Here is a 23,540-nt window from a genome sequence, read left to right as displayed (position 1 = left end):
GTACATTTGTGTTAGAGGATTAAAACAGGTAAAAAGAAAAGTCTATCTGCACACTGGAAAAGAAAACCAGGGTTTCCACTGTTATGGTAAAGCTGGAAGTCATGGAATTTCACAATCACATTTTCCGGGACTGGAAAAGTTATGGAATTAGTAAATATCACTGAAAGTTTGGGAAAACTCATTGAATTGTCAGTTTGTTGTGTGTAATGAATTTGTTGCAGTAATCTTCTGTATCTTTCTTTCTGTAGCTGTTAACATATCTTTAATATGTGTTGATTTGTGACATTTTGTTTACCATCATGTACATTTCTTCATTTTCTCCGCATGTTCCATCTCTCCCTTCATGAATGCTGGCTAGCTGCAATTATGTCTGAATAGAGTTTGAGTGATGTCTTAGAAAACTCAAGGCAAATTCAGATTTTTTTTTTATAATCCTTGAAAAGTTGTGTCAAAGTTTAGAAATTCTGTCAGTGAAAATGTGTGGGAACTGTGGAATATATTTTAAATGAAGATATTTAGAAACCTTTTGTCAAAGCCTTTTCTGAGAAGCTTTTTTCTATCATAGTTTGAAATGAAAGTAGATTTTCTTTAACCATTTAACACTCAAATTTAAATTACTCAAAAATGAAGGACATAATGTGCCTCATTTGATCGGACTTTTGACAAATGTTTTTGTATTAAATAGTTTTATTTTCAAGAGCAATGTACAATTTGCAAACAAATGTAAACAGGGATATATGCCAGAATCTGACAAAAATATGAACTACAAAAGCTTGACACAATATAAAACAAATAAATTAGCATCAATGGTTTCCCCAGGCAACAATCTAGAATGTGAACTCCAGCTAGTCTAGATGTTCTAGGAAAACACAGCTGTGTACTGACTGAATGAGACATGTTTTCACAGGTTTAATTTCCAGCTGTTTCCCGTAGAAATCCACAGATTTACTGTCTAACTGACAACTGATGGCCAAGGCATTCAGCGTTAAAGCATTTCAACTAGACCTAGGCTCAGAATAAGCACATCAGTGGTATATTTTAAGAAAACTGCCTCAAGTCACTCAAAACACTGCATTATTAAATCTTTATTCATTCCAGCATAAAACAAATCATAAACAAAACCAATAAATAGGGTCATCTGTGCTAATCCTCAGTTTGCAGAATGCTATAACTTAGTATAAAACACATAAAAGTAACTGATGCTCCTTACAAACTACCTAAAATCTAAACAGAACATCCATTTTTAAAGAGGTAAACTTTTAAACCTAAGCTGAGACTTGTCAGCTGAAATGTCCTGACGATGCAGTAACATCTCATACAGCCTTTCCCAGCAGCCTGGAGTCCTCTGCTCCTGGCCTGTGATTGAAACTCAAACAATTTCAAACAAGGAAGGAACTTTGTCAAACTGTGTCCTTGAAACATGTTTAAAACAAAGGACAGAAGAATAAAGTCTAACTTCTGAGATGTTGCCCCTATGATATGCTGTAAAATGGTACGAACAAGAGGAGTCGACGGCATCCTCTGCTGCCTTCACTCACAGAGGAGACACACTGGGAAATCTGTGGTGGCATATATACAGACAGAAGACTGACAGCAGAGACGGGGTGAACAGGGACAATCATGGAAGAGGTGGGCCTTTTTAGGCTGACAGGCATTTTGACAGCGACAGCTTAGAGAAGAGAAGGATGGAGGAGGGAAAACATTTAACTGCACAGATTCTCCAGGGGATTCATCCGCTCAGTGAGCAGACAGGATGGAGAGACGAGACGAGACGAGGTGAGGGATGATACAGGATGTGGGTTGCAAGACTGCGGTCCTTTTGATGGGTGTGGCTGAGGGATGGAGGAGACGTGGGTGGGGCAGCTGCGGTGACTGCAGGCTACCAGGTGGTTTGGAGGAAATACATGCTGCTCCGCTCAGAGGGGGGAACAGCAGCAGAGATGGCCTTTCCACCCCCTCCGCGTTGCGGGAGAAAGGAGACTGTAGGCTGGGGATCTCACCTCTTCAGTCTTTCCGTACCCTCCTCTTTCTTACAGCTTGTTTGTAACTTTCTTCGGTGTCTCCTCCCTCCTTCGGCTGCAGGCCAGAATTTGAATGAAGGAAAAAGCAGATTTAACAGATGAGACATAAAACATCACTTTTGCATTTGCTGCATTACCAAAATGTACACAATGACGTAGTTAACACCACCTGGAAATGTCATCAAGTCAAAATCAGAGTGAATTTGATGCCTGCAACATGTGCCAATAAAGATAGGACAGAGGCGTGTTTACCACTGTGTGGCATTACCTTGTCTTTTAACAACACTCAGTGTTTTGGGAACTGAGGATGATAATTTGTTTTGAAAGTAACATTCTTTCCCATTCTTGCTTGATAAACGACTCCAGTGGCTCAACAGTTCGGGGTCTCTGCTGTTGTATTTTGTGCTTGATAATGTGCCACACATTTTCAATAGGAGACAGGTCTGGACTGCAGGCAGCCAGTCTAGTACCTGCACTCTTTCACTATGAAGCCACGCTGTTGTAACACATGAAGAACGTGTCTGGTCTTGTTGGAATTAGAAGGGTCGTCCCTGAATGCTGGCTTTGAACTTTGAGCTGGTAACAGTCTGGATGGTCCTTTCCCTCTTAGCTTGGGAGGATAAGACGTCCATGATTTCCAAAAACAATTTGAAATGTGGACTCGTCAGACCACAGCACACTTTTACACTTTGTGTCAGTCCATCTCAAATGAGCTCTGGCTCAGCAGTGTTTCTGGGTGTTGTTATGACTGTTTTTAATCAGTGTAAAGTGTCTGTGAGTACCATTAAAAGCATAAATAAAATGTGTCATTATTATTATTATTATTATTGTTATATATGGCTTCCACTTTCCATGGTAGAGTCTTAACTTGCATTTGTAGATGCAATGATGAACTGCGTTTACGGACGGTGGTTTTCCAAAGTGTTCCTTCATATCCTTTATACAAACATGTTGGTGTTTAATGCAGTGATGTCTCAGCAGCCAAAGGTCGTGGCCATTCACTGATGGTTTTCAGTGTTGCCCCTCTCAAGATCTTTTGATATTATGGATTGTAGATGGTGCAATCCCTAAATGCTTTGCAACTGTGATCACACAGTTTTACACAAACTGTGACACAGTTCATAACAGAGCCTTTCGAGGATGCCCCGCTCATACCCAATAATGACCAGTCATTTGTTAACAGTTTACCTGTTCACCTGTGAAATGATTCAAGCAGGTGTTCTTGAGCATTCAACAACTTCTCCAGTATTTTGGAACTTGTTGCAGTCATTAAATTCAAAAGCATATATTTTACAATCAGTACAAATCAGTTTGAACATTAAATATCATGTCTCTGTACTGTATCAAACTGAATATAGGTCAAAAAAGATTTGCAAATCATTGTATTGCATTTATTTATGTTTTAAACAGTGTCCGAAACTTTTTTGGAATCAGGGTTGTACTATCAAGTAGGGAAAAGCCATGTGTTAATTTTTTGGAAAATCACACAATGGTAATGAAAATGTATTCAGAAATAACCTATTAATGATGCATTTATCTCATAAATCATTTCTTGTGACTATTTTCGTTTAATTATGTCATCATATGCATGTTTAAACACAATACTGTTTTTAATGAGACATAACTAATATGTGTATTGCATAAATCAAACTGATGAGGTGATCGCTGAGCACAACAGCAGAAAAGTTAGCAGTGCAGTACTAACAAGTGTATTGTGTGCACAACATAATTTACAGTGGCAGTTGTCCTTTTTTGGTATCCTACTGACAAATAAGACTTCCTGTTGTAATATCGATACTTTAGGTATTGATCTGTTCTCTAGGGTTTGGGCTGGTGTAAACATTTTCAAACTGGTTTGATATTTAGAGCTGGATCGCACCAGACAGGTGTACCAAATTTTACCACTAGGTGTTGCACTTGGCTCAGCAGCCACTCCAGAGTGAAACATAATCCTATCATGTTGAATCGGGTAACATCAGAGCCCTCTGTCCATGCTGATTCTGTTAAATATGCACTTCTGTTACCTCATGTGAACAAAGCACGAAGACTTCCTATCAGCTGTGCACTACAGATCAGACTGGAGATGTAACCACTTTAAAAGATGGTCGAGTACCTGGCTCTCTTCTTATATTTATACTTTTTAAACAGAAAACATACATTTTATTTTGTGATATTTACTGGAAATTACATTCATTCTAGCCAGCAGCAGGTAGGTTGTTATTAGCCATGATCATTTATCAGAAACGTTAAGCTCCCACCCGGCGATCTCCCTCCAGCCAGCTGTCACCTTTTTTAGGGTTTGTATTGAAATAAAGAGGCATTGTATAGATGATAATTAATTTCAGCTTTAGAAATCAGCCATTTGTCCTCTATTGCGGCAATGCCAACGACAACAATAAATCAAAAAGTTTAACTCTAAATGGCGCACCACGTTGCTGGCAGCCAGTTAGGACACCTCTTTTATCGGCTTCAAATCTCAGATGTTTTCATTGAGAGATAAAGCCTGCCATGTCTTTTCAACCCAAAAAACACACAGACTTTTTTTTACAAACAAACTCATCATGCGCCTCTCCTTTCCCCTGCTGCCTCTACTGAAATCTGATCTCCTTCATTTTGCTGTGCTAGCCTCCAGCCTGTCAGACACTCGCGGCTCTGTTAGTCCATTTATAACAAACATAATATTATGTTAATCACGTTGTCATATTGCTTCTCATGCAATGAGTTGGATTTAGCTCTGTGAGGCCATCAGAATTTGCCAGAACTTGTCATAATGACAAATACCGGTTCAGATGGTTCAATTAAATCAAACCTGTTTAAATTTGTACACAAACTGTACTGCCAAAAAACTAAATTGACGAGACTTTACTATCCGCCCAATTACAATATTTAAGACCTTTAAAAGGGCTGCAGACACCAGGAAAGTTCTCACAAGCTCAACAGTATGTCAGATTTCTTCCATCACCACAGTGTAAGGCAAGCACACAAGTTGTTGTGAGCTGTGACTTTTGCTGTTGTGTTGGTAAACACATAAACATGATGTTCTAGCTGCTCACTATGAGCATGAGATAAACTCTTCGATGTGTGTTAAAACCAGTTCACCCTTGTGGGACAAACAGATCGACTGTGACAGATGGAGAATCTTGTAATAGCTGCTGTCATTGCTGTGAAAGTCCAGAACAGATATTATGTTATGAAAAATGTCATCTGGTTAGTTTGGCAATGGCGATTTTGCAGCTGTTTCTGGTTAATGAAAATAATCTTACTCTTTAAGAAAAAGGTCTCTCTGTTGGGATCCCCTCCTTGATGTTGGTCACTCAGAATAACAATCAGAGCCTGTCAGTGTTAGTAGTCATTTTTTAGTGTCATTTAAGTAGACAGAGATTGTAAAAGACCGTTGTTTCCTGGCTGCTGAGTGGAGTGACGGGGGCTAACATTAGCACCAGAGCAAGTACCGACTCTGGCCCTGGAGGAAACGCTATATACAATAACCAACAGTAAACACTGTATGTAATATGTACAAAGCTAACTGTCTAAAGTGGAATACCTAAATTAAGGATAAAGGTAACTGTTAACATTACTGTAGAGCTGACAGGAACTAAACATAAGTGCAGTTTGTAAAAAAACATACACACTCAGGGCCCCAGGAAAGCAGCTCAGCCTTGCAGCCAATTTTATCCAGTGGTCACTCGCAGTATTTGCAGGGAAAAAAAAAAAAAAAAATCCACTGCAGCCCAAAAAGCGTTTTCCCTATAGACCACCATTATAAAAGAGACATCTATAAAACTGCTGACAGGACACCTCGAACTGCAAACCAGGTCAGGTGCAGCAGCAAAATAAACAGCAAAACAACGATCAATATCAGTTGTGTGTCAGCAGATATGGCTCTTACATGGTCATCAATCAGTATTGGTGGGAAAATTGAGATCAGGGTATCTCTACTGTTGGATAAAAAACAGAAGATAAAGTAGGTGGTGAACTTGAGGGTCTGGATTCAGATATCAATTCCAAGAGTGCACAAGAATCCTCAGATACCTATCAACACCATGAGCTCATGGTGCTGAGCAGGCAAGAGAAACTCACAATGACACCAACCTCATCTTCTAATGTTCTCTCAGGAGCTTTGCTCTCCTCTTCTCCCTCCTCCTCCGCCTCCCCTTCCTCTTCTTCCTCATCATCATCCCCCTCTAGATTGTCACCTCCCGCATTGGCTTCATCCTCCTCCTCCTCCTCCTCCTCCTCCTCAGCCTCTTCTGATACTTTTGAGAGAGGGAGAGTAGAGATGAAGACAGGGAGGACAAAGATATGAGACACTAGAACAATGTAGCAGTAAAGTTACAATACTTTAATCAATGCAGCACCAACAGAGGGCTGTGTGATGACCTGTGTTTGACCCTCTAACCTGCAGCTGGTGTTCCTTCTGTAGCCTCGGCTACTTTGTCTTCCTCATCTGCTGCTGCCTCCTCTTCTTCTTCTTCCTCCTCTTCCTCTTCATCAGCCCGAGGCGGATCCACCTTCTTGTACACGTAGTCATCATCTGATTTCTATGGCACAAATGAGAGATGGGATCACAGTCAGGTTTAGAGAACTTGCTGGTGTGCTTCTGCAATAATCGGGGATCAGAATAAATCACTCATTAGGTTTACAGTACCTTTGGCCAGCAGAAGAGCACAGCCAGTCCTACAGGCAAGCCAACTGTCAGTATGTAAATCACCCAGAGCCACGGCCGTTCCTCTGCTGCCATCATCAGCTGAGCAAAAATCCCCGGCTGGTGGAATTGAAGGGTGAGGACAGACAAAAGACCAGAGTGCAAGAGCAAATAGTGAGCCTATTCTTCACAGAAACTGACAGCCCTGAAGAAAATTGTATGCACATAATGAAAATAGAAATGTCTATTAGGGTGCTGCTCTATTTTCTTGTTGCCTTTACAATCAGACTGACCTCATTAGCGCTGGCTACCAGTTTCTTCAGCCCCCAGCTGTCAGAGGCCCAGCGGTCGGCCACCTCCTTGTGAGAGGTGATGATGAAGTTGTCGAAGTAGATATCTGAGGTCATGGACCACAACTCCAAGCCCACAGCCTTGAAAGGTGTCATCCTAAATGGTTGCAGGTCCTCAAAATATTCTGGGTTATCAATCTTACGCGGCTTCCAGACTCCCTTGGGAGAAGACAAAGAGAGTAGAGGAAATCAATGAAGAGGGTTTCAGCCAATGGACAGACATACAGCATCTCCAACAGGACAGGTTAGAGGTGGTAAATGGTAAATGCGCCTTTCTAGTCATCCGACCACTCACAGCGCTTTTTACACTACAAGTCACATTCACACACGCATTCATACACTGGTGGTCGAGGCTACCATACAAGGTGCCACCTGCTACTCAGTTTTTTAACACGCTCACACACCAATGGAACAACCATCGGGAGCAATTTGGGGTTCAGTATCTTGCTCAAGGATACTTCGACATGCAGCCTGGAGGAGCCAGGGATCGAACCTCTGATCTTTCGATTGGTGGCCAACCCGCTCTACCTCTGAGCCACAGCTGCCTGTGCTATACAGAGAGTAAACTGTCTCTTGGTTGAGTGCTGCAGTATGCAACTCACAAATCATGTTTTAAAAAAGCAAAGCTAAGAAGAGTAAATAAACAGTCAGAGTAATAGACTGATCACAGATCAGTCTGTAAAGTTCTCATATGACACAGATCTGATTTTTTCAGAGAAGAGTGAACATAAGAATCCATTTTATTTTAAATCAGATCAACGACATCAGAAGACCCTTCATGATGGGGTTATGATCAAGGATACGTGTACCCGGCCCGGAGGGTTACCGGGGCCCCGCCCTGGAGCCAGGCCTGGGGTTGGGGTCCGTGGGCGAGCGCCTGGTGGTCGGGCCTTCGCCCATGGGGTCCGGCCGGGCCCAGCCCGAACCGGCTACATGGGTTCATCCCCCTGCAGGCCCACCACCCGTAGAGGGATCCAGAAGGGTTCGGTGCAATGTGGATTGGGCAGCAGACCAAGGCGGGGGCCTTGGCGGTCTGATCCTCGGTTACAGAAGTTGGCTCTTGGGACATGGAATGTCACCTCTCTGGCAGGGAAGGAGCCGGAGCTTGTGGAAGAGGCTGAGCGTTACCGGCTAGATATAGTCGGCCTCACCTCGACACATAGTTCCAGCTCTGGAACCCTAGTCCTTGAGAGGGGTTGGACTCTCTCCTTCGCTGGAGTTGCTCCGGGTGAGAGGCGGAGGGCCGGGCCTGGGCTTTCTGATAGCCCCCAGACTCTCTGCCTGTACGTTGGGGTTTACCCCAGTAGACGAAAGGGTTGCTTCCCTGCGCCTTCGGGTCGGGGAACGGGTCCTGACTGTTGTCTGTGCTTATGCACCGAACAACAGTTCAGAGTACCCACCCTTTTTGGAGTCCCTGGGACGGGTGCTGGACAGTGCCCCAACTGGGGACTCCATTGTTCTGCTGGGGGACTTCAACGCTCACGTGGGCAATGACAGCGGGACCTGGAGGGGCGTGATTGGGAGGAACGGCCTGCCCGATCTGAACCCGAGTGGTGTTCAGTTATTGGACTTCTGTGCGGGTCGCAGTTTGGCCATAACTAACACCATGTTCAAACATAAGGATGTCCATCGGTGCACGTGGCACCAGGACAGCCTAGGTCGCAGGTCAATGATCGACTTTGTAGTCGTATCATTTGACCTGCGGCCATATGTTCTGGACACTCGGGTGAAGAGAGGAGCAGAGCTGTCAACTGATCACCACCTGGTGGTGAGTTGGATCAGATGGTGGGGGAAGACGCCGCGCAGACCTGGCAGGCCCAAACGAACAGTGAGGGTCTGCTGGGAACGCCTGGCAGAAGAACCTGTCCAGATGATCTTCAACTCCCACCTCCGGGAGAGCTTCGACCGCGTCCCGAGGGCGGAGGGGGACATTGAGTCCAAATGGGCCTTGTTCCGCTCTGCCATTGTTGAGGCGGCGGTTGCGAGCTGTGGCCGCAAGGCCGCTGGTGCCAGTCGCGGCGGTAATCAGGCTGAAGAAGGAGGCCTACAGGGCATGGTTGGTCTGTGGGTCTCCGGAAGCAGCTGACGGGTACCGGCGGGCCAAGCGGAGCGCGGCGGCGGCAGTCGTGGAGGCAAAAACTCGGGCGTGGGAGGAGTTCGGTGAGGCCATGGAGGAAGACTATCGATCGGCTCCAAAGAGGTTCTGGCAAACTGTCCGGCACCTCAGGGGGGGAAGGCGGCAACTTGCTCACACTGTTTACAGTGGGGGCGGGGAGCTGCTGACGTCAACTGGGGACATTGTCGGGCGGTGGAAGGAATACTTTGAGGAGCTCCTCAATCCCACCAACACGTATTCCAGTGAGGAAACAGAGACGGGGGTCTCGGGGGCGGGTCGTCCAATGTCTGGGGCAGAAGTCGCTGAGGTGGTGAAACAACTCCGAGGCGGCGGAGCCCCGGGGGTGGATGAGATTCGTCCCGGATATCTCAAGGCTCTGGATGTTGTAGGGCTGTCTTGGCTGACACGCCTCTGCAGCATTGCGTGGACATCGGGGGCAGTGCCTCTGGAGTGGCAGACCGGGGTGGTGGTCCCCATTTTCAAGAAAGGGGACCAGAGAGTGTGTTCCAACTACAGGGGGATCACACTCCTCAGCCTACCCGGTAAGGTCTACTCCAGGGTGCTGGAGAAGAGGGTCCGGTCGATAGTTGAACCTCGGATCGAGGAGGAGCAATGTGGTTTTTGTCCCGGATGCAGAACCGTGGACCAGCTCTTTACCCTCGCCAGGGTGCTGGAGGGGGCATGGGAGTTCGCCCAACCAGTCCACATGTGTTTTGTGGATTTGGAGAAGGCTTACGACCGTGTCCCCAGGGGCATCCTGTGGGGGGTGCTCCGGGAGTATGGGGTGGGTGGCCCCTTGCTAAGGGCCATCCAGTCCCTGTACCGAAGGAGCATGAGTCTGGTTCGCGTGGCTGGCAGTAAGTCGGACCTGTTCCCGGTGAGGGTTGGACTCCGCCAGGGCTGCCCTTTGTCACCGGTTCTGTTCATAACTTTTATGGACAGAATTTCTAGGCGCAGCCGAGTGGTGGAGGGTGTCAGGTTTGGTGATGGGAGAATCTCGTCCCTGCTTTTTGCGGATGACGTGGTCCTCCTAGCTCCATCGAACAGTGACCTCCAGCTCTCACTGGGGCGGTTCGCAGCCGAGTGTGAAGCGTGGTGGTGGAGGAGTTTAAGTATCTCGGGATCTTGTTCACGAGTGAGGGTAGGATGGAGCGGGAGACAGGCGGATTGAGGCAGCGTCAGCAGTGATGCGGGCGCTTAACCGGTCCGTTGTGGTGAAAAGGGAGCTTAGCCAGAAAGCGAAGCTCTCGATTTACCGGTCGATCTTCGTTCCAACCCTCACCTATGGTCACGAGCTCTGGGTAGTGACCGAAAGAATGAGATCGCGAATACAAGCGGCCGAAATGAGTTTCCTCCGCAGGGTGGCTGGGCTCAGCCTTAGGGATAGGGTGAGGAGCTCAGACATTCGGGAGGGACTCGGAGTAGAGCCGCTGCTCCTCCACATCGAGAGGAGCCAGTTGAGGTGGTTCGGGCATCTGGTAAGGATGCCTTCCAGACGCCTCCCTTGGGAGGTGTTTCGGGCATGTCCAACCGGGAGGAGACCTCGGGGCCGTCCCAGGACACGCTGGAGGAACTACATCACCCGGCTGGCCTGGGAACGCCTCGGGGTTCCCACGGAAGAGCTGATGGAAGTGGCTGGGGAGAGGACTGTCTGGGCTTCCTTGCTGAGGCTGCTGCCCCCGCGACCCGGACCCGGATAAGTGGAGGACGACGAGTACGAGTACGACATCAGACAGCACTATCCTGTTTATTTTTTGTCACCACCCAAGCATGATATATCAAGATTATCAACACATGGAACATGTTTCTGTTAGTAGCAGTCACTTAAACTTTCTGCACCACTGCTAATGATACAGCATGCATCATCTAATGTTGTTATTAGGCTGTTTTATATATTTTTGGTTTACTTTAACAGCTTAAACCAGTGTTCCAGACTGTTGTTACAGTCTGTGACAGTTGTTGTTCTGTTTAACAGGCATGCGTGAGTGAGAAAATGGCTTAAACTAACTTAACAGACCGTCGTAAAGTCTATGACTTCTGTTACAGTCTGCAAATCGTTTCATTTATTTTCCTCGCCCCACACTGATGCAAAAATACATTTGCCAGTAGTTATCTAAACTGCATATTACTACAGAGATGAAATAAATCCATGTCATAACCCTTTTAAATTTAAAGTCAAGTACTTAAGAAAAATACTGATTCTCCAGTTCAGGGAAAGTATTGCTGTGATATACAGCGATTACAGTGACACATAGGGCCTAATATTATGACATGCTGCTATTGTCATTGATTTTAAGAGAAGAAGATGTTGGACCACAGTATTTAACTATATATCTCTAACATTACAGCTACGGCTGAAAATGACAACAGAAATAAACAAGTGTGCTGATTTTACATATCTCTGCTATTTAAATCAATGGCCATTTGTCTACTCGTAAGTTACTGTTGTTAGCAAGACATCACGGTGATTCAGTCTACTGAGTGGTTGGTAGATTTTGGAATCCACACTAAGTTCATTTACAATCCTGGTGTGATGTTATTGGCTGCATCTGAGGCATTCTCTGAACATATCGGCTGTATTCGGCATCTGACTTCCGGCAGACGGCGATACAGCCTCTGGGTGCAGACCCCCGATTTTTTGGCATTCCGGTTTGAGGAGGCGAATTTCCGTTTCCGACTTCTGTTTATATATAATAAGTAAATATGCTGAACCATTGCGATGGATTCAGAGTTTGCAGTGACGCCAATTATGTTCTGCCTTGTTAGTTCACCACACGGAGTGTTTAACCTGGCAACAACTGCAGCCGGCTCAAACGTGACTGGTCAATATCACGCAGACTACAAACAGCCTAGCACCGGAAGCCAGGGCTCTTCCGCTCTTCTTCCGGAGGCAAAATCTCTGGGGTTTGCCTACAGACTCTACATTCACTGAATGTAGAGTCTGTAAATAGAGACTACGTCTGAGGTGATTCAGGGCAGAGATCTGTTCACACTGAAGTCAGATATGGGTCAGTTTAAACATGAATGTGAACAGTTAGAGCAAGCAGAAAGACTGGATCTGGGGAAAATACTCACAATGTGAACATAGCCCGAGTTTGATTTCTCTGACCCAAGTAGTAAAAATAAACTCTAATAAACCCAAAACAGCTTGACAGTCCCTGGTTTCATAGTTACCTGATAGTTGGGATTGTCCACCAGAGGGGCTTTCCATTTTCCCTTGTACTGAGGGTTGTTAATCTTTGGACGCTTCCACTCCCCACAGCCGGGGGCCGTCTCACAGGCTGGGTTAGGAATCTGTGGGGCTTCCCACTCTCCATCCATCTCCTCTTCCCTGCTCACAGAGAAGAGCTATCAGGCTGAATCCCTTCCTCACTGTTACATGATTTAGATGTTGCTCGTGGATTTGTTTGGGTGGTGAATGTGTTTGTTTACCAGTCTTCTGGTTTCTCAGCGTTGGGGTCCGGGACAAACTCTGGTTCGTCGTCCAGCCAGCCCTCTGGCTTCAGAGCATCAGGGTCATCGATCTTTGCTGGAGCATCCTCATCCCTGACACACACACACACACACAGCCATGCTTGTTATAATTAACTATGTCACTGAGGTCCAAACATTCAAACATGTCCAATCTGCAACAAAATCTACACTGTCTTCTAGGATGGGGTTGTACTCACCAGTCATCAGGCTTGACAGCCTCAGGGTCAGGAATCTTGGCCCTCTCATCCCAGTCCTCTGGCTTGGAGTCAGTCGGGTCGTCTATCTCTTTGGGTGGGTTGACTGGGGGCACCACGTCATGCAGCAGGCTGCCGCGACTCACACTGGACTGGTCGATGAACATCTCGTAGCTGTTGTCTGGGTTCAGGACTGACAACAGAGACAAATGTTGAATGAATGTGTGAGTAAAATGAGAAATGGAGATTTTATAAAAACAGAGAAAGGTATGCAGGTACATGTGAAACTGAAGTTATTAAGCTCCAATGTAGTACAGAAGCTATTATTACATATTAAAGACACATTTCAGAGAGATGTAAAAACATTTATGTTCTCTTTTCAAATTGTCTGTGTACCCAAAGTGTAAAGGTGAGTCTTCTTGTCAGTGTAGAACTTCTTGAGGTCCACATCGGCCCTCTTGGCATGCTTCTCTTCTGTGTCTTTGTTAAGAGGATTCTGATGGCGGAAGATGAAGTGCAGCTTGTAATCTTCGCCACATTTGTCTGGTCCAAACATGATGGTATAGGGTGTCCGGTCGTGGAATTGCTTCTACAGTGCACCAGAAACAAGTTTAATTTTAAAGAGTAACCAAAGTCTATTTAGTCTTGATCTGAACAATCTTTACACAGTTCTACCTAAAATGCAAAACAAGGGAGGAATGCTCTGAAGGTTTTGGATTGTGTTTCTATCAATACTAACAAAGATAACTTTAGTTCTTGCTCCAATGTAAGATGCTTTGGATTTAATGGCCTGTGTACAACATACTTTTACACATTATAAATGGAGTAAGGTAGAATGACAACATGTATACCAACCAGACTGAGACTGCCAGTGTCTGAAAGCAATTTGATGTAGGCTCCACCACAATCGATACCATCCTGGAAATTCACCTCATACCTGCAAACACAACACAACAAAACAGTTTAACAAGGTTGGGCCCTGTTTCGGACAGGGGGTTTGGTGAAAACTTTGAGTTAAGCCCGGTCTACACTGTGTGATTTTGGACTGTCTTATGCCCTATGTCGCACCGTGAGAGAGGTTCAAGGATGGCCGTTGTCACAGTCTTGTGATCAAAGACAGCCTGAGATAAAATTCTGACAGTGTCAGAAATTTGGGATGATCATCTCACTGTGTGACTGCTGTTACGACCTACGTCTACTAACCAATCAATAGAAATGCAGCATGAAATGACACACTGGCGCTAAAAACAGACGGATAACAGCTTGCCATGGAGGCAAAACACACTCAAAGAAATGTGTGGGATTCCAGCAAAGAGGAAAACCTTGTGGTTGTGGCAGCAGAGGCCTTGCCTGTATGATGTGTCCTCCAGCTCTTACCATGACTGCGTAAAGAAGGAAGAAGCATGGAAGGAAATAGTGGTGGAGTTGCAGCTGCCAGGTGAGAAACCTAGCAGCTAGCAAACACACACACACACACACACACACACACACAGACACACCACAGTATATAGTGCCCACAAAACTATTTAATAATGTGACCCTCTATGCTGTGCTTCACAGTTGGAGAGGTAATAACCTGTGCAGCATCCTTGCGCACTCAGTATGGGAAGCTGTTGCATCGTACGTCATAGCCTGTGATTCAGTAGGCGCTGTCAACGTACAGTCTGCATACATCAAACCTGATGTCGTACCCAAGTTTATTAGACCCATGTTACACAGCGTAGCTGCACTGAATTTATAAGATTAATAAAATCTCACAATCTGTAGGACGCTTTAGTTAAGAGAACTTCTGGGTTTTCTTTTCCAGAAAGTGAGGTAGCTTAAACTGTGGGTCAGTGGTTAATTACTCTGTGAACCTCATCTGCTTGCTGGCAGGTTTTCCTCAACAAACTGACTTCTTCCGCTATCTCCTCCCTTTTACAGAGCCAGCAAGGGTGTTTCATTTCCTCGTTGATTCAGTTTGTATCAAAGTGGAGCTTTACTGTATGGCAGAATCAAATTCCTAGTTGAATACCAATTTGCTACTCTGTACTGAATAAAGTTACTGCTTTTATACCCTGTCAGTCGTTTCTTTGAACAGTGGTTGTTTCCCTCACATTCGAATACACAACATCAAGTCACCCTTAATCTCTGTAACAACATATCTGCATATGTATGCTTTAGTGTCTTCAGATGGTAGCTAATGGGTTCCAAGGTTGAATCACCCTCAACTCAGAATATAACCAGAATATATAACTCAGAATATAATAGGTAACACTGTGACTCTTTACACAAGACAGCTGTCAGTTTGTCAGAGAACTTCAACCAAAATGTTTATTGCACGTGTCATCTCAGTTGTAAATGTAAAAATCAGTATGAATGAATAAATATCTCTGTCACTCATGATGTGATTGGTCCCACTGATGGAACATAATTCTTTTAATATTGGAGATTATATGTTAATATGTCAGAGTGAGCAGGCTCCTGTCAGCTACAGAATGAAAGAGGTTTATTTTAGATAGACTGAACATGTTTACCAGCATTTCAGTGACTGTGTTTAAATTTGTTGAAGCAGCTCAACTAAAGGCACTAAATGCTGTTGAGCCAAAAATGTACATAGATTCTATGATTTAAAATATACTGTATTTTACCTTACATATATTTTCAAGTGCAAATCGCCAACCACATTATTACTGAATCAGATCGTGAGCTTACAATTATGTCTCTATGTCTTTGATCTATATATGATTAAAATCTTCATCTGTATCAGTTATCTCCAGTTGCTGCCCCCCTATGAAATGGCTCAACCCAAACTCCTCTATCTAAACTGTATAACCTCTCAGTGATCAGGAAAGCCACTCTGATCACAGAGCACCCTTTTCTCTACCACTCCTTCCAGTTACTACCATCAGGCAGCCAGTACAAAGTCCCACTGGCCCCTACAAGAAATCCTTCATTCTCTCTGCAATAATCACTCCGAACAATCTAAAATAGACACTGAGCTTTAACCTATTTTTATCACAGTGAAATCTATCTATCTATCTATCTATCTATCTATCTATCTATCTATCTATCTATCTATCTATCTATCTATCTATCCATCCATCCATCCATAACACTATAAACATCAGAGTTTTCCATCTCAAGGTTAGTAAATTTAGAGGCCAGGGCTCAACTCAGAGTTTGCTAAACCTGCTTTAGACCTCTGGTCACATTATTCCACACATGGTTTTGTTAATTGTAAAGTACAAACAACAGATTTTAGTTACTTGCTTATACATAAACAAACCACTGTAGCTCATGGAAAAAGTCCACTTGGGTTGAACAAAAATGAGAGTGCATGACTGTGCATGTTTGGACTCACTGTACGACCAGAGGTTCATCCTGGAAGACAAAGGGTTTGCTCAGCATTGCAGAGATAGCATGGTGTTTGGCCCGGGACTTGAGCACCAGACCCTTGTCTCCTGGAACTTTGTTCTCCTTCAGCTGCTCCACAGCCCACTTCCCTACAGCCAGAGAGGAGATATTCAACATTTATTGTCACAGTGTAGCTGCAGAGTCTCAGAACTGAGGCGATGTGTCCTCATATCTCAGCAATTAAGCTGCCTTAGTGAAATGCTATCATAACCAGTAGAGATGGTGGCCCAAACTATATTAAGACCCATGATGTAAACATCTTTATTTCATCAGAAAAGTGAGTCTGTGGGGGGTAAATGTAAAACAGTCCCTCCAGGATGATGTGATTGCAACAATCAACGAAAATTCAGCCATTCCTTGTGAATTCTGTGTGACCTTGCAATTATGTCCAATCCCTGCAACTTTGACTATCAAAAACAGGTAAAATCTCATGTCACTGTAGAGCTCTGCACAGTGTATTGATCCGCTCAGCCCCTCCTTGCGCCTCTGTCTCTTTCTGTTAATCATGAGACTACCGCTACACCTGGGACAGAGTCACACACAAATAGGCCTTTTCCACTGTCACATAAGTGTTGCGCATAACTGTTAGCATCAGGCAGCTAACATTACCCAATATTTGTTAACAGGTTTAATGACTGAGTCAAGCCATTTAGGTTTCAGTGTGAGATTGTCGTGATAGTTTAATGGCTCAGTGTTGGATAATAGCTGCTGCTGCTGTGTTAGCGCGTGCTAACCAGGCAGAGAGAGCAGAAGGACAGCAGCTTGAGGGAACAGTTCTTCAGCACTGCTTCGAATGGCAGCAACAGCTGACTGTTGGCGATCAGTTGTTGTCCCCCTTTCGTTTACCCCCCACCATCATATATGCACTCTAATTCTGTGGGAAACAATGAATATTTATAATAACAGGCTCACAATCCAAGACAGCATCACAACTATTTGTACAGTTTTCACTTGCTCCCACAACTTTGCTGCCAGAAAAAAAAAATCTATTTTTTTTTTTTTAAAAAGAAAAGCCTATAAACATCACAACATGCAATGAATTTTTTTTTTTTAAAAAAGCTGTTGTGAAATCAACATTTCATGCTGCAACAATCCCAAAAACAGCAAGTTGTGTCCCTGCAAGTTATCAAATGTACACGTCTGGTTTACCAGAAAGGTAAAAAGCAACTAACCATCATATTTGGCGATGTCATCATCTGCATCTCCCTTCACTGTCTCTGACAGCTGCCAACTGTGGAGATCAACATCACAAAACTCTAAGATTCCACACAAGAAAAGGTGTCACACACACACACACTGCAACCACTGATTGTGTAAGTTGATCCTCTTCAATCACTTCCATCAAAGGGTCATGTATCCCAGCATGCATCAAACACTTGCACTGTATTTTTAGCAGCACTTGGTGGAAAATCTGTCAGGCTCTACCTGTCCAGTGACCCGTCATCAAACGTCTCTGCAAAATAGACTTCTCCAGTGGGAACCGGAGTCTTGTATGTTACCTGGGGAGCACAAACCATAAATTAGTGGTTGAAGTCTAAAGGCCATTTTCTTTTCATCCACAGCTTTGTAACAATGAAGAAAATCTTTGATATACTTCAGTTTCACATATGACTTTTACTTAACCCATTCCTGACCTGGAAGGAGACATTTGCATCTGTTCCTGCTTTGCCAACCTCCCCACTTTCTGTGCCGTCTGTCTTATCAGAGTGGTCCTCATCCGCCACAGACGCCTCGTCCTCTTCCTCCTCCTCCTCTGCCATCAGAACCTTTAATTCCTCCTCGTCCAACACCACATCTTCATCATTGTCTGAAACATCAATCTCCACCTGCTTTTGTTGGGCTGCTATAGCTGCCACAGCCAGGGAGGACAGGAGCAGCGCGCACCACATCCAACCCAACTTCATCTGTATGGGGAGGGTAGAGGGTGGGGGTGGTGATAGCAGAAAGGTGAACAGAATGTGAGATAAGGGCGTCAGAGATGAGCATGTTGTGAGCAGAGCAAGGAGGGTGTGGTATGGGAGGATTAGGGAAAGGTATGGGATGAAGAGGCAAGTGTAAGGTGTTAGTTATGGAGCACAACAGGGCGTGTGAGTGTGTGTGTGTGTGTAAAAGAATGGAGGGATAAGAGGGTGAGAGAAAAAAAGAGATTGAGGTCACATTATTACAAAGTATTACTAGATGTAGGGCCTGTGTCCTCAGCTTACATCATTTTCGCACATTTTTTCCACTATTTCCTTACAAAACTGCTCCTTCTTTGTTGTTATACTTTACCACCAGATACATCTTAAAGACAGATTCCTTCTAGGCAGATGCCAGAAACATCTGTGCTTTCAAATCTGCAGCATGCAACTAGCCTCTTTGGAATTATAAAATGGATTTCAAATCTTTGTGTGTGTCCTAATACTCATTTGAAACCTTACCTAGAGAAATACAGGTACAATTCAGAGATCTGTAACACCAAATAACAGCTTCAATGAGCTATTGATCAGGCCACACCTGCTGACTCTTGTTGTGAGCAGCAGGAGTTAAGAAAGCATCACTGCAGACAGCAGAGCAGCATGCTTCTCTTCATTCCTAATTAACTTTCATGCCCATACCAGTGTTGTTCTATTTGCTAACATCAGAGAGCAGAAGGATCAAGAGGATAAACATACGGGAGAGATGATGAACCGGCTGCACTATTAAGAACCTCGTCTTGAAAAGCATCAAAATGTTGTTAATTTACTTACACCTTTGGTCTGAGCATCAAAATAGAGCCTGAGGGAAGGATTCCCTTGCACCCCCTGTCAGAAGTCTTGGCTAAACCCTAAATGTCCTCAAATACTAGAAACAACCCTGCATACACCTGACCTATGACCTACGACTGGCCCCTGGCCTCCTGTCCTGTCATTTTGTAAAAGTGGCCCCCAGGCAAAGCAAGCTGAGAATCCCTGCGTTAAAGGCTTCCCTGTCAGACGGAAAGGCAAAGCAGTGAAACTACTCTCAAAATAGTATAAACTTAAACTGATATTGATTTTTTTAAGGTGGCTACAATATGTTTTGTTGCTGTACCCTCTACAGCAGTACATTACTTAGCTTCCATGTCAGACTCCAGCCTGTTTCTCCAAACTGAGAGTGTGCCAACCTCCATCTACTGTATGTAATATATTGACCATGGATAACAACCCCATACAACCCCACTTCAAAAAAATCCAACCTATCCCTGCATTGCAAAAACTATTTTGTGCTGTTGGTTGTTGCTGCGTAGAATCTGGTCAAGATATTAAGTGGTCACACTCATAGCAATGGATCGCTTTCAGACCTCAATTAATTGGCTTCTTGCAACATTAGTCTAAACTAGTCAGCCAGTTCTTGGATTTTCTATTCTAACCAGTGACTTTTATTCGTGTCCATAAAAGAACTAACAGTTTGAACGTTCAGCTGTTTTAACATGAACAGGGTAATTTACCTTTACTTCACAGAAGTGGGCATGGCTTTTGCAGTGTCCACATCATAGAAACCTCAACAGTAAAATGAACTGTTTGAGGAAAACACTTTACTGGTTGGATGCACCATAATCCCACAGCCTTCTTGTTCTAAATGACCTCAATAAAAGGTTTATACGTCAAGTTTAGATTAACTGGTGCAAAATTCAACATCGCTCTCCTTATGTGTATTTGTTTGAGGCTATTTCCTCATAAATCATGTCACAGCTTAGCTTTGCTTGCTGATTAAAGACACAGACACAGGATCCAACAATGGCAATGTGGAGTTCATATAATCCCAGCATTCTGACAGTATATTTTATCTTATAATAACGTACAAGTAACCTTCAATGAATCGCAGTGGCATTTTGAATGGAAATATGTCAGGCAATTTTCTTTCTTGCTGTCAATCCTACAGTTAAATAGCTAAGTTCTCCCTTTGGAGAAGGCTCTGGCTGTGGCCAAAGTCAAACAAGGTATCCTGAGAGCTGCCACTGTCTGTGACAAGTCATCTCAACCCCACATCTGTTAAGACAAGCTTATCATTACCAGCACAGTGAAAGAGGCAAAAGAGCTGACTGTATAGTGTGTGCTGTAAAAATCCAACTATTCTCAAACTCCCCATTGTTCATTTATTCACTTACTGGGGAAATGGACATAAATCAACATTGCTATGAATGTGCCAGTGTTGGCCAGCTGGCTAATTTTCAACTGCAGTCCTTTGGAGAGATGTTTTGAAACTAATGAGGTGATGGTTTAAATTTATAGACAGAACAAGCCATGCAGACTGACAGGAAACAGCAATACAGCAAGAATACCCTGTGTATAATACATGAATATAGTACATGAAGCAGTGCAAGCAACACAAAGCATGAAAACATAGCAAAGCAACACTACTTATAACAGCAACCATTTTTTGAGACATGCACCCATGCAGAGCGGTTAAAAGACATGCAGAAAATACACCAATCACAATTACGATGCAGAGATGCAGTTACAGGATGATAAAGTGGTTATATCATACACCTAAATTAGCACATAATCCATGCAACACAGTTATAAGACACTGCTACAGAAGATCATACTACATTGTAGACGTGGTATGACAGAAGTGGTAAAATACAAGTTAATAAGTCATACACATATCTAACAAAATCAACTAACTGTTAGATATTCTATCTGGATGTCTGCCACCACAGCCAATCTAGTTTAAATTAAGCTTCAGCCCTATGCATCACACTCTGTAGCTTACTAAGGTAACTTAACATCCCTACCAGCCTCTGGTTGGCGTTAACATTGCCAAGATGGTCTTATCTCATTTTTTTATCACTGCGAGAGGGAGCTTACTACTCAACAGATCTAGAAACGACACAGAAAAGGTCACAGGACAGGGCTGTGGAGCTAACATGGCTGCCACCGAACACTGAAATGTCCAAACTCTTTTAGATGAATGGCTCTGGCTGCAGCACCTGCACCGCTTGCTAGCTATGCTAACTGAACGGCGCGCCAATCATAAACAGGGAATGTTAGCATAGGCTTAGATAGTAAACTAATAGGCTTATAAAAGGAGCCCGCTGATTTAACATACCCTGGCGTTAAAAACACAAACAGCAAATATTATTTCAACGTGAAGGGTATCAGGAAATGTCTTGTTAGAGTGCAACAATTAGTGGACAGCAACGGTTAGCTTGCTAACTTAGCAGCGATGTAGCACGGGGGGGATGGAGAGAATGAATGAGCGCGCTCCAACAAACCTTGCACCTTTTTGTAAATGCAAAGACAATCTCTCGATGAAAGCCGTTTCTCTGCTTAGAAAAAACAGAGGAAGTGTCTTGTGCGTTCGGCCCACTGTGAGTACCACCGAGGCTTGCCGTATACCGTGGAGAAAAACACAGTAGTCGGTTGGAGAAGATGGAACGTAGATGACAGCTTTGCCCGGATAACGGTACACGGTCGGTGAGTGAACGAGTCCCTGCAAGTGGGCATGCGCACATCGCGCAGATGGAGAGTGAGAGTGGTGCCTTCACGTGCCACCGACGGTTGTGACATACATTATCCGAGCTGAGAGCGGTGACCCGTTGTTCACACACCGGACACCCGGCCCTTCTTTCTTTCCGAATCTCTTCTTTGTCTATTAATATTGCTGTTCTCTTGCATGAGATACGTTCTGAATACATTACATTTATTATCAAGGCGACTAGAAAATTGTCACTACTACTTGAACTGTAATTTCTATACTGTAATTCAACTTTTTTTTAAATTTTAAACCCTCCTGAGGCCAGAAATGTTTTCCTTAAGCGTCCCATAGTGTCTGGGGAAAATGCACGACCCTCCCTTCACCTTATAATATATAAAATGTGTTTTTGTTTTGTTTTCATGATATGTTCAAGGTCTGCTGGAAATTAAAAATCCAACTATAATTTCTGTCTACAATTTCTGACTATGATAAATGCTGTAATTTTTGGTGATTTGGGGTTGTGGTTCTGGGGTTCAGACCGTGGGTGTATTATGAGACCTGGATATAACGTTGGAGGTGGGCCCTCATTCATTCCTATAACGATGCTCAATGACACCTGAAGCCAAGAAAGCTTTACTTCCATGGTATGATTTTACATAGATCTTCCGTATTGTGGGGCCCATAGAACCAGTGCAGCAGAGACTAGCGCGGCCGAGTGGCTAACTTCCGCTGGCTGAATAGCTTCTTCCTCTGTTTTAGCGATATGATAACTTGAAAGGTTGATACAATTATTTAACTGTGCGGCTCTTGTGGACTTTTGAAATATTGTCGGACCAAATGGATTAAATCCTGATAGTGACACAAATAATTTTGCAGGGGTTGTGACACTCAAAAATGTATCCAGAGTAACAACGTCTCTTTTTTGTGTAAGTCTATGTGAAAAATTGTTTAGGGCCCTGATGTGGAGTTTTACCTTTGATCATTGTGTAAAATTGGCTTCAAAGCCTGGTGCTGTTCTTGAGAGCTTGGTTCAGACAGTATTTAAAATAAATGCAATAAAAAAAATCACTTAAAAATGTATTTCCATTCCATGGGCCAATGTGAACAAAAAAATAAATAAGTGAAATATTGGACCACCCCTTACCTTGTCATAAGTAATGAACAGTCCCTAAATATGCACAATGCTCAGGACAAAATGCTAAATTGTCACTTGGCTTCCAAAATACAACCCCTCAACACTACCAGGACTAACAGGATGTTTTGTTAGTTTTCACACGAAAATAATCAATCAAATATGTGTAATACGCACTAAAATTTCAATATTCCAGAAAAAAAAACACAGCAGGGTACTTGCTGTAATTATTTACAATTTTGAAACCCTCAAACTACGAGTTCACGAGGAGCGCTTAAAGGCATCATAAATACCCTCGGTAGATGCATTTCAAATTAAAAGCTGACTTTCAGCATATTCTAGTATAAATGTCCCGTGGTTGGCATAGTGCCAGAAAAATATGGCCCGTCAAAAATAAAGACAAAAAGGCTAACATAATAGATATTTTAATTGGGAATAATTCCAAACAAGTGAAACAGAAAAAAATACCTTACCTTTACGCTGGGTTGCAGTATGCACTTCCGGGTTAGAGTTGAGAAAATATTGATGGTGGCCACATGCTTGTCGGAGCAGCAGTGGCAGTGCAGTTATGAACTAAATAATTGAAATCTAACAGCAGCCACTGAAAACCGTGCAGAATGAAGGACACACCGTTGTCAAACTGTGAGCGGGATTTCCTGCTCAAAGCCATCGAAGAAAAAAAGGTGAGCTGCTTCCTGAGTACTGTGTCTACTTTTATGCACCGACACGAAATTCTTGTTCGTTAAAAGGTAAAACAAACAGTTACTCATCCATAATTAAGGATATTTCTC

At 43.7% G+C, this 23,540-nt stretch overlaps 2 protein-coding genes across 6 annotated transcripts in view; one reads left to right on the top strand and one right to left on the bottom strand.

Annotated features, from left to right (window-relative positions):
• Window positions 1-698: 698 nt before the first annotated feature.
• On the bottom strand, window positions 699-23,360 carry clgn (calmegin). Of its 5 annotated transcripts, none has more exons than XM_049572830.1 (15): window positions 23,223-23,360; window positions 17,831-18,100; window positions 17,622-17,695; window positions 17,369-17,427; window positions 16,144-16,285; window positions 13,656-13,737; window positions 13,197-13,389; window positions 12,804-12,993; window positions 12,565-12,678; window positions 12,307-12,463; window positions 6,960-7,175; window positions 6,670-6,786; window positions 6,421-6,562; window positions 6,102-6,277; window positions 699-2,076 (listed from the first exon to the last, which is right to left on the bottom strand). In XM_049572830.1, the coding sequence occupies exons 2-15, from the start codon at window positions 18,098-18,100 to the stop codon at window positions 2,005-2,007; spliced, it is 2,004 nt and encodes a 667-aa protein (XP_049428787.1). In that variant the 5' UTR covers window positions 23,223-23,360; the 3' UTR covers window positions 699-2,004. The 5 variants fall into 5 exon arrangements, with proteins under 5 accessions (XP_049428787.1, XP_049428784.1, XP_049428785.1 ...); XM_049572827.1 differs by lacking the exon at window positions 23,223-23,360 and adding an exon at window positions 21,415-21,669; XM_049572828.1 differs by lacking the exon at window positions 23,223-23,360 and adding an exon at window positions 21,415-21,669 and having other exon boundaries at window positions 6,114-6,277.
• The window catches only part of exosc9 (exosome component 9), a 15,410-nt gene continuing 15,134 nt past the window's right edge, over window positions 23,265-23,540 (top strand). Inside the window, exon 1 of the mRNA XM_049572896.1 lies at window positions 23,265-23,432. Coding sequence (XP_049428853.1) covers window positions 23,367-23,432 — 66 coding nt within the window. The 5' untranslated portion in view covers window positions 23,265-23,366. The remainder of the gene's footprint in view (window positions 23,433-23,540) is intronic.

This window comes from Epinephelus fuscoguttatus, linkage group LG3 (genome assembly GCF_011397635.1).
Source record: "Epinephelus fuscoguttatus linkage group LG3, E.fuscoguttatus.final_Chr_v1".
NCBI lineage: Eukaryota > Metazoa > Chordata > Actinopteri > Perciformes > Serranidae > Epinephelus > Epinephelus fuscoguttatus.
The sequence above is the reverse complement of the archived record's forward strand: the minus strand, read 5'-3'. Positions and strand labels throughout refer to the sequence as shown.